Genomic DNA, 12,529 nt, shown 5'->3' with positions numbered 1-12,529 from the left:
CCGACCGGAGTTGGCGAAGTCGTTGAACAAATTATCAAAGCTTCTGAGATTTGTTCAACTGTTCCTCATCAAACCACAACCTCCAGCGTTCGTATTCACAAGCATTCTCTATCAGGATAGCGTCAACTTCCTCGACCCAGACCGCAACGAGCCAGACCTGCATCTCGTCGCCGATCTGTACGAACCCACCAACCACTGGTCCTGGTCGCGCCAATCACTGGTGTCTTCATCCCCAAATTGGGGGGGGGGGTGGAAGGCTGAAGTTTGATCCGATCTGGTGCCCAGAGCAATTTCTAAGTGGCAATGTTTTATTTTTTTTTGTATAATGTGAGCTCCGAGAATGGGGAAGGAAAAAAAATGAACATATAAATTGATCAATTGTGTCTGTAGTTTATTCATTTTTGTTTTGGAAGTTTATGCAATTCACTAGAGGACAATAATATGATTATTGGAGAGTAATAATATGATTATTAGGAAGTAATAATATGATTATTAGGAAGCTATAAAAAGAGTATTGGGGGGCAATAATATGTTTATTGGGGAGCAATAATATAATTATTGGGTATTACTATAGGGCAATAAAATCGGACGCTGGAATCCGGCCACTGGTCTGATGACTGGATTCCAGTCACCAGTTGCCTGATTCCAGTCACCGGAGTCCGGCAAGGTCTCTGATGACTTCTCTCTCTACGTGACAAAGAATGAGAGGGCAAAATTGTCATAAAAATAAATAAAAAGAAATAAAAACAAATACTTAATTGGGTATTAGGGAAAAATATATAAAATATTGTGTAAGTGGGAAATCTCTTAAAGTGCTTGGGTAAGTGAGGTAATTAACTTCAAAGTTGGGTAAATGATCATATATATATATATATATATATATATGATCATTTACCCAACTTTGAAGTTAATTACCTGTATATATATCCTTCTTGGGTGCGGACATCCGCACTTTTTGCTTCAGTGCGGATTTCCAGTTTTTCTCCACTTTCCGTTCATATTTTCACATCTTAGCCGTTCAGTTTTTAGGTCCTAATGTATAGATCATCTCTGCAAAATTTCAGCCAATTTGGTGATCGTTAAGTCATCCAAAACTGCAATTTACCATTATAAATACGAACGGTTCCGGTTCGACAGATTCTGTCCGTTCATGTAAATTGCAGTTTTGGATACCTTAACGATCACCAAATTAGCTGAAATTTTGTAGAAATGATCTATACATTAGGAACTAAAGATTGAACTGTTAAGATGTGAAAATATAATCGGAAAGTGGGCAAAGTTCTCTCTCTCTCTATATATATATATATATATATATAGACACACACACACACACACATGTGCTCCGCACATGTGGAGTACATGTCAATTGACTTTTATTTTTATTTTTTTAATTTTAAAAATTTATCTTTCCTGATATTGGGAAAGTTTCTCCTTTTTTAATGGGAAGTATTGTAAATTTTTAAAATATGAGATAATCAATTGACTATCTTATCCTCATATAGAAATAATTTATTTATTAATATCTATATTATGTGAGGACAAATATGGTAGTTCAAAAATTTAACCATTCATTTGAGAATTGACTTAATTATATAAGATATATATATATATATATCACAAATGTACTTTCTTATAAATTTTCAATATATGTCACAAATGTACTTTCCTATAAATTTTCGCTGCGAGAATCATAATCATTGGTGACAGACACTAATGCATTGTACTAAGGTCGTGTTTGTTACATGGGATTGGACGGGATTGGACATCCTTATGTAGTCTAATCCCAGTTATCCCATGTTTGGCAGCAAGGAGGACTATTTTTAATGAAACTCCACAGTCCCAACAGTAGCCCCAACACCTTCTACCACAAACCCACCAAAAACCATGGGATTGTGCAAGCCTCCTTCTACTCTTCGCAGAGGAGCTCTCTATGGTTGCCAGGGCTCTCTCTGAGTCGCATTTCTTGAAGTCGGCGAGAGTGTTGATCAGCATCTCCGGCGCTCCGGCCGAGGAAGAAAGAATATCACAGACCAACAATCAAGCCTGGCCGAAACCCATCTCCTGAAGACTACCCGCTGCACTGCACAGTCACTTCCGCGGGACCGCCACCATCCTCGTCACACCATTGACAAACATCACCCATCCCAATCAACCCCCTCCAAGATCAGATCCATTAGACCAAACCGGGTCGGATCATTTCGATCAAATCCGAGTACAATCGATCTCATTCCTGCCAACACCGACACAAGCTCCTGACCACAGGCAGCCTCAGACCTGAATGAGCATGCGGAGAGTGTGGTTGGGGATGAGGGTGAAGTCGGCGAGTTGGGTTCGGGTGACTGGGCAGGTGGTGTTGTTGGGGGAGACCCAGGACTTGACGCTGGGTCCACGGTGGCTATTTGGAGTTGGAGGCCATCGTTCGGGGTGGTGCTGGTCTGCTCCTTAGACCCTGTCAGCACCAAACATGAGTCAGGTACTAATCTAGCTTAAGCCAAGTTATGGTAGTCCTGGACTCGTATAGAAATTAAGGTTGGACATCAGAGTCCTGTGAAACAAACACAACCTAAAAGTATTAGTTCTTTTTAATACGAACTCTTCTACACTGCTTAAACTTAAACTTATTCAGAGCACGATCTCCATCACTAATTTGTTCACCTTGATATTCTAAAAGAGGAACGATCTCCGTCCTATGTAAAATTTCTGCCCAAAAAGCACTCAACCTTGATTTGATTTTGTTGATACTAAGGAGATCGGTGAAAAAAGTCAGGGAACAGAGAAGAATTTGAATTAAAGTCCTAGATTACTGGAAGTTAATTGGCGATCGATGTCAATTTGATTCGGAGGGTGTGTTAGAAGCCTTGAACTCTTGAAGCAAAGTGGACAAAGACAACACAAAGACAAATAGTCTTAATAATACTAATTTTAATATATCTGATAAAAATGTCTTTCACATCAACTGCATTAAATAATTTTCTTCATATAGTTTACATGAAAATTAAGGAAAATTTAAAACGAAAAACTTGCGTTCGGGAATATGTTGATAATACACAAGCTGGTGGTGACTTGTAAAATTAATCAACAAAAGCCAATAGTATGGATGGGAATTTGGAGACATGTGATATGATCAACATCGATAAACATATTAAATTTCCCTTTTGCTGAAAATTCTTTTCACACTTATTCATACATTTTTTTTCTGGCATGTATGTTCATACTAGCTATATGCATGGGCTTTATAATCTGTGTTACATACCTATACGTATACGGGTTGGAAATTTTGGGTTCTCATCTATCAGACCAAAAAGAATGGGTTAATTCAAAACTACAAGAATGTCCTTTTAAGAAAATAAAAATCTTCAATAAAGAAAAAAGGAAAAATCTAATCCAAGAAGGATAAAATTGTGAAGTGAGGAGACAATGTCCACACTACTCACTTTTTAGATTTTGAAGTTTTTTTTTTCTCTTCAACTCAGATTTTGAAGTTTTTCTTCTTTTATTTATTATTATTATTTTTTTTTAATCAAATCAACAACTCAGATTCAATAACTAGCCTATGGGTTGAACTCACGATCTCTCAGTTACAAATGAGAGACTTATGTCATTAGACCAAATGGTACTAGGCTACAAAATCTAAGTTTTGTTCATTTTTCTATAAATTTATTTTTATTTTGTCAGATTTCTTCTCCCATTTTATATGTTCATGTTCAAATAAATCCAGAATATTTGTCTGACCCAAACTCTAGGTTACTTGTGCAAGTTATAATAGGGTTTGTATTAGAGATATTCTCTGAAATATTCGTAGATATCCAATCATTGTACGATTATGTTTTCATGTACAACTTTGATTCTATGCTTGTAATCCTCTATATAAATAGACATCTTATTATCAATGAAAGCACATCAAATTCTCTCCCAAATCTCAATTTCCTAAAACTAACATTATTTTTTTATTTTTTTGAAAAACGAATTAAAAGGCTTCGCCAAATGGAAAATTAAGGAGTAGAAAACCTATATTGAATAGGAGAAGGAAACCATTTCAAGTTTTATTTGGAAATGACAAGCCCACCGCTTGTTTCCTTTTCCTTTTCCTATTTCTAGGCGGAATTGACTCGACCTCATTCACCAAGTCCGCTTCGAATTAGGAAAACTCTGAAACCTACATATATATCTTTCCCTAATAGACCACACCCTCGATCATTTTTCCTCTATCATTCTCTCTTTCACTAGTACCTAGCTATCTCTCCTACCCTACCCTTCTGTCATGGATGAGATCATTTACGAAAAAAACCAGTTCCAATTCTATCTGGAAGTTAGCTACCTTGAATGTGACGAGACAGAAGTACCTGACTCCGAAGCTTCAGTACCACTTGAGGTTGTGTTCAAGTCCCGTGTCCTTCACTACGCCTTCGATCATTCTTCAGCTACTTTTGATCCCGCTAAAGACTTTGTTAGTTGCGATTACAAGAAGACAATATGTGGATGTTGTGATCTTCGCATGTTGTCTTCGTCGACAGAGATTCTTTCTAAGTCGATGTCTGCAGCAAACCCTGATATCAAACCGGGAAGTGATTTTCACGATGAGATTGTGAATAAAATTGTCAGAGTTGTCAACCGCTACTCTGAATCCCAGTACATTGATTGGATCAAGCTATTGAAGGTGAAAGTTGAAATAACTGAACAAGTATTGGATCGCTGCGAGTGCGAGGAGTGTAGAGCTATAAGGGAATCGATTTTGATGGCAGAGAGGGAAGCAGAAAAGTTAATAGTACCCGCGAGTGAGTCATCGATCAAGAAGCTACTGAAGAGGGTTAGGGTAGTGGCCGCAGACTTGGAGGAGGGTCATGAAGGTCGTCAAAGAAAAAGAAGAAGTCGTGGCAGTAAGAGTGATAACAATGTAGTTGCAAGGCCAAGTGATAGCGATTGCTGTATTGTTTGTTCCGATGAGTTTACTGCCGGAAAGTATGCGGTTCAAATGCCATGTTTGCATTCGTTTCATAGATCGTGCATTGAGAAATGGCTGAGACGGAGTCACCATTGCCCTATTTGCCGATATGAGATGCCCGTGGCTGATGTTCAAGAAGATGTAGAGACATTGTTAAGCAGCTAGCTAGCTGCTGTAGCTCCAATTCCATTGTTCAAAAGAATTTCATTCGTTAGTTTAAAGTATCGATGTAGTACTTGTTATTGTTCTATCTATTCAAATCATTTTTATCATTGCATCAATGATTTAGTGGTTGACAGAAATTTTGATTTAAGATGCCAAACGAGGCATTGGCCTCATTTTCTTCTGAAACTTGATATATTTGAAAATACGCAAGACTGGTTGATTCAACTTATTTTCCAGAACCGTTCAATTTATACACAGGTAATTCCTCATTGTACATCTCAGGACCAAAAATAATAATATACTCATACAAATGAGGAAATGTTATGCTGATTAACAAGTAAAAATCATCAGCATACCAATTATGAACTCTTTTCCTCTAATATTATGGGAACCTCCAAATTTTCACCGCTTCTCTGAATATTTAAGATTACTTTCTCCCCCACGCTAAATTCATCCAATACGCTGTTCAACTCTGCTTGGTTTTTAACCTGATATAAGATATAGAATCGAGCTAAGTAACTATCTCCATATAAGGGGTTGAGGATTATGTCCAGATTTACTCCCAAGTAAATTTTTATCTTAGAAAAGAAGAAAGGATAAGAGTTTGAATAAGCAATAGCTCACAGGTTTGTTGTTAACTCCAACAACGACATCCCCGAGGACTATGTTACCCGCAAATCCCCTTGTGGTAGGAAGTAGGCCAGCCTTCGCCGCAACACTATTTTTAGGGACCTGAAGCATTGCAAAGTTGATTAAAAACTTTTGAAGCAAATTATTAAATGGATGGATATGAATATATGAAACATGGAGAATATTAATTAATTGATTTTCAACTCGAAATCCACAGGATACCTGTAAAATAAGAGCTCCATAACGAACATTGAGTTGATTTGCAATCAGGTCTGGAGCTATATCCACATTCAAACCAGCTCGAACAACCTGACATGGAGGAATAAAAGAATAAACATCAAGTATTTTCTGGTTGGCATAATCCAAATGCTTCTCTAGTTAATGTTGCAGATAACTGTTTTCAAAAAGGCACAAGTATGTCAACCAGCCAACAAAAGCACAATGGTCAAAGTCCATTGAAGCACACTATACAGGTGTTATTTTGAGTGTTGACTTGTGAAAAGGAACAAAAAAAAAAAAATCAGAATCAGTGGAAACTATAAATACTTGGAAAGTATACTTACTTTGCCGAATTGGATCAACTGAGGGACAATTTTTAGCACAGTTGATGATTGGATAGCAAATCCTACACCTGCTGATGTACCTGTCAAACCAATGGAATTTTCAGAAAATCATTACAACTATGCATATTCTCAAATTTCAAGTTTTGAATACATATTACAGTTTCTATAAGGGACTTTACTTTCATATAATTACTTACCTGTCTGAGTAAATATTGCAGTATTTATCCCAATCAAATTTCCTTTTGAATTTAGCAGGGGTCCTCCACTGGCAGAGTAAGAAACAGTTAGGAGCAGGTGATGGTCAATTTTTAACACCACTGACTATGAATAAAAGAATATTTTAAGTCCAAACTTCAAAAACTACAGAACAGCGGATGCACTGGCTGCAGCCCCATGTCAAAGAAGAAAATGGGGATGGGAGCTTCTGAACTAAGTCTTTTACATTAGAATGAAGAGACTAACCTGTTCCCAGGATTGATAGCTGCATCGGTTTGAATTCCACCATTAATGGTGACCCCCGCTTGACTAAAAATGTCTCGATTCAGTCCACTAATAACTCCAACAGTAAGGGTATGATCAAATCCAAATGGATTTCCAATTGCTAAACATTGCTGCCCAACTCTTAGAGAAGATGACTGCCCCACGACAATAGGCCTCAACAGATCTTCAGAGGCTTCTACCTAGCAATTTAGAGGTATCAGTGCCTAGCTACTAGTAAACTGCTAAGCCACTGCAATTTAGAAAGTGCAGCCACAAAATACAAGTGATGAATCAGACTTTAAACTTCAGGTCGACAGTTCAACAAAATAACAGAGGCAGAAGTTAATTGAGTTGACATGTTGAATTAAGCAGAAATTGGGTACCGGACAGCCAAAGTGGACAAAAATTAACAACGGTTTCATTGAACAAAAAATTATCCATGGCACAGAAAGGAAAAAAAAAATACCTTCAAGACAGCAAGATCCTTCGCACGATCAGCACCAACTAGAGTTCCCTCAAAATTCTTTTGTACCCTAAATCAAGAAAATGAGACAGGTGAGTTTGTTGAGTTAGACAATGCTTAGTAGTCTCTCCATAAATGCACTGAAATCTTACCCTTCCGATGCTAGAATGTTAACTCGTGCAACAACCTGCCCGAGACCTGGATTTCTTGAGAGTGCATTACCAATTACTGGAAGTAAAAGAAACAACTGTCAGCTTCAAAATCCAATCAAAATCTGCAGTGTCATAGTGTGTCAAAAAATGACCCAAAAAATCACAAGTTTAAATCCGAAGCATCTCAAAAGAGCATACAGATAGCAGGACATAGAATGTTAATTCGTAAATAAGCTAAAATTTCATCAAATATACTTCCAAAATTATATTGTTTAGAACTTTGGATGAAAAAATGCTGAAAGATGTATGAGATTGCAAGTGAGAACTTGGTTGTGATTCATCAAACATGTAGAAGAATGAAGAGAATAGGATGTACCACATGGAGGGGTAACAAAATGCAGATAGTCAGTATCAGTGAATGTGTGAATGTGAAGTCGACGAACATTTTTAGCAATACCATAAATAACATCTCTAGTGGAGAGAATAATGCAAGCTATATTCATTTAATGATATGAGGCCCGGCGCACTATTCAATTTATACAATAATAATTAAAGTTGCTTCACCAGCTCCTACCATGATAGTTTGTTACAATGTGTCCTTGTTTATCCCAAACTACTCCTGAACCATTTCCTTCGGGAACCTGCTGATACGTACATAAGATATTATTTGCAGTGACAACATATTTCACACTAATGAGCATTGAAGAAGTTTAATGAGAAAACATGAATTAAAAGAAAGTAAAAGAGTTGATAAGTCTACTTCCAGAAACAAAAAATATAAAGAACAGCCACACACCTCGACCACACCAGTTACATTAAGTTGAGGGCGCAATGTTACATCGAAAATGTTAACAACAGAATTTGTGTTCTTCTCAAAGAGTTCGACAATTCTTTCCTGTCCATCAGACACACATTATACAACAATCGAGCCTCAAAATCACAAGAATGAGAAGCAAAAAAAAAAACAACCTTCCTTATAAAGGGACACAAAATGTGGCGAAATACAAACCTCAGTGGGGAAGAGTGCTCCGGAAGCGAAAACTGGGGGAGTTACTTCTTCAATTGTTACAGATGGATCCCCTAAAGCTAGAGCTGTAAATCCATAGAAAACTGCATTATCAGAAGGCAATTGGCATTTGCTAAATATACTATAGCTACATTAAGCATCACTGCCCAGTAAATAAGGGGATTGGTTGACCAATTTGGTGCTCAGAGACTCGGCTGGTATTGGGATCCAGCAGACTCATTAGTAACAAACAAAAGAAAGCGTCATGCTGCTAACTTTAAACAAACACAACTATCGACCAAATAGACTCACAGGATACTCTTCTTCTACTCACAATTTAACTACACAAACTTCACAAGATAGATGCTTAGAGGCAGCTAACAATCTACATTGCATATGAGAACCTCAACATACAAAAAGTCCAAAGGGCTTAATTTGGATACGACATTCTGGACAGGCGTAATAGATCATCCAATTTGAAATGAACACAAAGCCGAAAACTGTGCGAACCTGACAAGTACCTTGAAGGATCATACAACGAGTACATGAATATACTCGCAAACAAAGCCCTCCTTGTTGTGAAAGCAGTACTCTTAAGCACTAATGGCTCGATGTCCTTGCTCAGTTCTTGAACACTCCTAAAAGGGTCAAAAACCATATAATACAACATAATTAGAAAAACCCAGAAACTGAAACCATAATACCATATGATACAACGTAAAAAAACATCAATACTTGAACTAGAATATTCAGAGCTTAGTAACACATATGGGACCAAAAAGGCTTCAATTTAAGAAAGTGTAATGCAAGGTGGAAAAGGACCTTGGAGTGGAAATGGGGAAGGGGAAAACGGCGCCGTCCGGAGAATGAGTAGAGGTTGATTGAGATTCAGAGCAAGCGGAGGACATGCCGGTAAAGAAAAGCTGTCTTCTTCCAATGAAGCGGGTCTTGGGGGAGCCCAGTCTCAATGCTTGAGATTGCAGAGGAGTACTAGAATTGCATGCCAACACTTGCATTTTTTCAGCGGTGGCTCTGCAACCCAATATTTCCAATTAAGGTAACAATAAAGACAAAACTAAAAATCTCTCTTTAAGTTTTCGGGGACTCGAGGAACTGCTTCGAGAGATAAGGGTTCATTGGGCTGGGACCTCGTGTATGGACTCTTCGCACCTGTCGCTGATGCGAGGTGATTTACCATTCTACCCTGCTGCGATTTGCAAAAAAATTGCAATATTATTATTATTATTTTCTTTTATCTTGATTGAAATTTCATTGAACGGAAGAAAATGTTGCGAGTAGTTTTAACCATACAATCCAGAGATGTTATTCACTACTTATAACACAAGTCGGACTAATATACCTGAACATATCTTTCCAAACAAGCTACAATCAGGTAATGAATGGAAGGATGAACATCGGCGTTACCAATCAGGTAATGGCTCCAACCCACCAAGCATTCCTCGGATCAACTCCACATCTTGAGTTGTGAATACACGTGACAAATTCGAATAAAAACCATCAGCGATGTCTTGCAAATTTCGCAACACTACTGATAATGGTCAGAATCAACGTCTATTTTTCCTTTGGTTCAGTTTCAGTTGTCGCTGCAGTTCCTTCCGGGCAACCTGGTAAGTGGTTTAGGGTTCAATATGAGAGCAATAAGCTACATTTTGCGGTCTCGAAGTTTTTTGAAGTACGGATTCCAAAGGTTTGTATTAGTTGTTAATGGTGCTAATAGCGGTGCAAGCAAAACCCAACTAAACGGCCGGTTTATCATGAGCTATTGAGAAATAGCATGGCCAGATTAACAGATATTATTTAAGGAGGAATTTATCACAAGAAAGAAACACAATTGAGTTGTCATTGAAATGAAATAAGTAATCAAAGTAGCGAATAACAATAAAAGCATTCCAATCTAGCTCCAAATCGTTCATCAACACAACCTAAGTCAAAATCTTTCCTCAAGCATATCTTATAATTCGAAAGGCTTTTGCTTCATTGCCGCATATCATTTAGCTCTTGGCTGCCTGCCTTTCCTTGGCCTTCTGGATCTTCAAAACCTTCTTCACAATCTTTTGCTCTTCTACCAAGAAGGCTCGAATAATCCTACATAAAATTGAAAATAAAGCCCAATGTCACTCCACAGTTACTAAACCGGGGAAGAGAAAACACATACAAAACAGAATCCAGAACAATTAGAAATTCATCTTAACATACCTCTCTCTGACAGCACCTCCAGACAAGACACCACCATATGCCCGGTTCACCGTCCTGCGGTTCCTGGACAGTCTGGACCTCTTGTACTCAGCAGGTCTCAAGTGAGGAATCTGCAGATAACAAAGTGAGACACCAACTCCATGAAATTAAAAGGTATTCACTTTCAAATCAAATTTGATATAAATGGGCTAGTCTAGAAACAAGAAACATTATTCAGCAGAATTTCCTCAAAACGAAGATCAATTAACTACCTTCTACATAACCTATTTTTAGATATCAGCCAAATGACTTGGAAAGACACAGAAGAAGGCTCACATCCAAAAGAACCGTACAAACTAGATTTAGATTACACAGTAGAGCACATGTTTCAACGCATTCCTAGATCACAAACCTTCCGATTACAGCACACTAACTCTAGCTTTTCAAAGACAAACATAGTAATTCCAAGAAGAAGAAGAAATGACACAACGTACTAATATCTCTTCCAGGACTAATGTTGCTCAATTCCCTACAACTCTACCTTCATCAGATTTTAAAGCTAGGTATGTCGGTCACGCGTTAAGAGTCAATTTCAAATCTATTATTACAGGTTCTGCGTAGAACTTGGATTACAGAATCTACGACGAAAAATAGAGCCAACTAATTAACAAACTAGCCACAAAACAATCTGGGGAAACCAGTATAAGCAATACAACTACAAAGAACTCGCAACCATCCATCTAAACTCAAAAAAAGAAATTGATGAAACAAAAGAATAGAGAAGAAGCAAGCATACCCCTTGGATTCTCTTGCCAGTCACAGGGCATTTTGGTCCACTGGCTCTCTTCTTAGTAGTCTGATACACAAGCTTCCCACCTAACATTCAAAACGCACAAAACCGACTCAGCTAAAGCAACAAAACGACATCGAAATCAAAGCCGCCCAGCCGCAACTATTTGAATCTGGAACGGAAAATTTACAGAGAGAAATGGTGAAATTGAAGAGCGAGAAGAGAGAGACGTACCGGGGGTTTTGACCACGCGGTGCTGGTTTGACTTGGTGGCGTAGCTGTGACGGGAACGGTAGGTTAGCCGCTGCACCATTTTGGAGAGAACTCTCTGGGGGTCTGGGTGCGACGGATTTGCAACAAAAGGTTTTGAGAGTGAGGAAGAGAGAGCTTATATAGGGTGTTGAGGGCTCTGAAACCCTAGATCTGACGGCTGTAGGGAGTCTTTGTTTGTTTTGACGGTGTGATTTAAATGGGAACGTGCCGTAATATGATGAAGTTTAAAGAATTGTAAATTGGCCCCTCGAGTTTAGTGAATTTCTAATGGAACCTCATGTTCAAACTTAATACAACTTCTCGCACTCTCTTTCTACACGTTAGAACGTAACATTTGTAAAAAGCCTCACTTGTTTATATTTAAATGAATCCTAAATGAAAAGGTACATGAGGTTTTCTTCTCCTTAATTTGAAAGTAATATTCCAATTGTTGGGTCTTCTTTCATTGATCGAAGTACGACATACTATGATGGTCTTTTGTGAGTCCGATTGTTGGGTTTCATTGAAGTGGTACATACTATTATGATTTAACTGTGAGACAGTTTGTTCAATGTTCTTAGAATCCTCTTTTCAATTTACCACGTAGAACGGAGATGTTAGAGGACTCCCACCATGTAATCAAATCTCTAAACGGATCTACTAGCACTACTAGAAATATGGCCTATGGCCACAGCCATTATTTCATGGTCATTGACGTTATTAGGGACGGATTACTGTGCCTATTGGTCATTAGCCACAAATTTAATGTCCGTGACGATTTATAACGACTCCATTTAAGATTTGCCCCTCTTAGCCACCACTAAAACTGTCCGTGCCCAATCTGGCCCCAACCCTTAAAAATTTTCACGCGCTGCTCTCTGACATAAACA

General features: G+C 38.1%; 3 protein-coding genes across 3 annotated transcripts; 1 reads left to right on the top strand and 2 right to left on the bottom strand.

Annotated features, from left to right (window-relative positions):
- Nucleotides 1-4,531: 4,531 nt before the first annotated feature.
- On the top strand, nucleotides 4,532-5,107 carry LOC112185222 (E3 ubiquitin-protein ligase MPSR1). Its single transcript, XM_024323425.2, has one exon. It carries the CDS (start codon nucleotides 4,532-4,534, stop codon nucleotides 5,105-5,107), a length of 576 nt encoding a protein of 191 aa, XP_024179193.2.
- Nucleotides 5,108-5,300: 193 nt separating this feature from the next.
- Nucleotides 5,301-10,103, bottom strand: LOC112189472 (protease Do-like 8, chloroplastic). The gene is made up of 14 exons (XM_024328813.2): nucleotides 9,762-10,103; nucleotides 9,224-9,608; nucleotides 8,912-9,039; nucleotides 8,405-8,487; nucleotides 8,192-8,290; nucleotides 7,970-8,036; nucleotides 7,396-7,471; nucleotides 7,247-7,313; nucleotides 6,763-6,980; nucleotides 6,498-6,565; nucleotides 6,301-6,380; nucleotides 5,960-6,046; nucleotides 5,732-5,839; nucleotides 5,301-5,595 (listed from the first exon to the last, which is right to left on the bottom strand). The coding sequence occupies exons 2-14, from the start codon at nucleotides 9,415-9,417 to the stop codon at nucleotides 5,467-5,469; spliced, it is 1,404 nt and encodes a 467-aa protein (XP_024184581.1). The 5' UTR covers nucleotides 9,418-9,608; nucleotides 9,762-10,103; the 3' UTR covers nucleotides 5,301-5,466.
- A 143-nt stretch (nucleotides 10,104-10,246) lies between these two features.
- Nucleotides 10,247-11,781, bottom strand: LOC112189473 (60S ribosomal protein L34). The gene is made up of 4 exons (XM_024328814.2): nucleotides 11,622-11,781; nucleotides 11,394-11,473; nucleotides 10,619-10,728; nucleotides 10,247-10,507 (listed from the first exon to the last, which is right to left on the bottom strand). Exons 1-4 carry the CDS (start codon nucleotides 11,698-11,700, stop codon nucleotides 10,414-10,416), a joined length of 363 nt encoding a protein of 120 aa, XP_024184582.1. The 5' UTR covers nucleotides 11,701-11,781; the 3' UTR covers nucleotides 10,247-10,413.
- Nucleotides 11,782-12,529: the final 748 nt, after the last annotated feature.

The sequence above is a fragment of the Rosa chinensis genome, chromosome 2 (genome assembly GCF_002994745.2).
Source record: "Rosa chinensis cultivar Old Blush chromosome 2, RchiOBHm-V2, whole genome shotgun sequence".
Taxonomy (NCBI): domain Eukaryota; kingdom Viridiplantae; phylum Streptophyta; class Magnoliopsida; order Rosales; family Rosaceae; genus Rosa; species Rosa chinensis.
Note: the sequence above shows the minus strand (reverse complement) of the source record. Positions and strands in the feature narration are given on the sequence as shown.

Coding starts and splice junctions, on each gene's coding strand:
- LOC112185222 (XM_024323425.2), top strand. CDS start 4,532: ATGTCTGCAGCAAACCCTGATATCAAACCGGGAAGTGATTTTCACGAT.
- LOC112189473 (XM_024328814.2), bottom strand. CDS start 11,700: ATGGTGCAGCGGCTAACCTACCGTTCCCGTCACAGCTACGCCACCAAG. Junction 11,474..11,621: donor CCGCGTGGTCAAAACCCCCG/GTACGTCTCTCT, acceptor TTTGAATGTTAG/GTGGGAAGCTTGTGTATCAG. Junction 10,508..10,618: donor GGAGGTGCTGTCAGAGAGAG/GTATGTTAAGAT, acceptor AATTTTATGTAG/GATTATTCGAGCCTTCTTGG.
- LOC112189472 (XM_024328813.2), bottom strand. CDS start 9,417: ATGCAAGTGTTGGCATGCAATTCTAGTACTCCTCTGCAATCTCAAGCA. Junction 8,037..8,191: donor ATGTAACTGGTGTGGTCGAG/GTGTGTGGCTGT, acceptor ACGTATCAGCAG/GTTCCCGAAGGAAATGGTTC. Junction 6,981..7,246: donor AGGATCTTGCTGTCTTGAAG/GTATTTTTTTTT, acceptor CTAAATTGCTAG/GTAGAAGCCTCTGAAGATCT.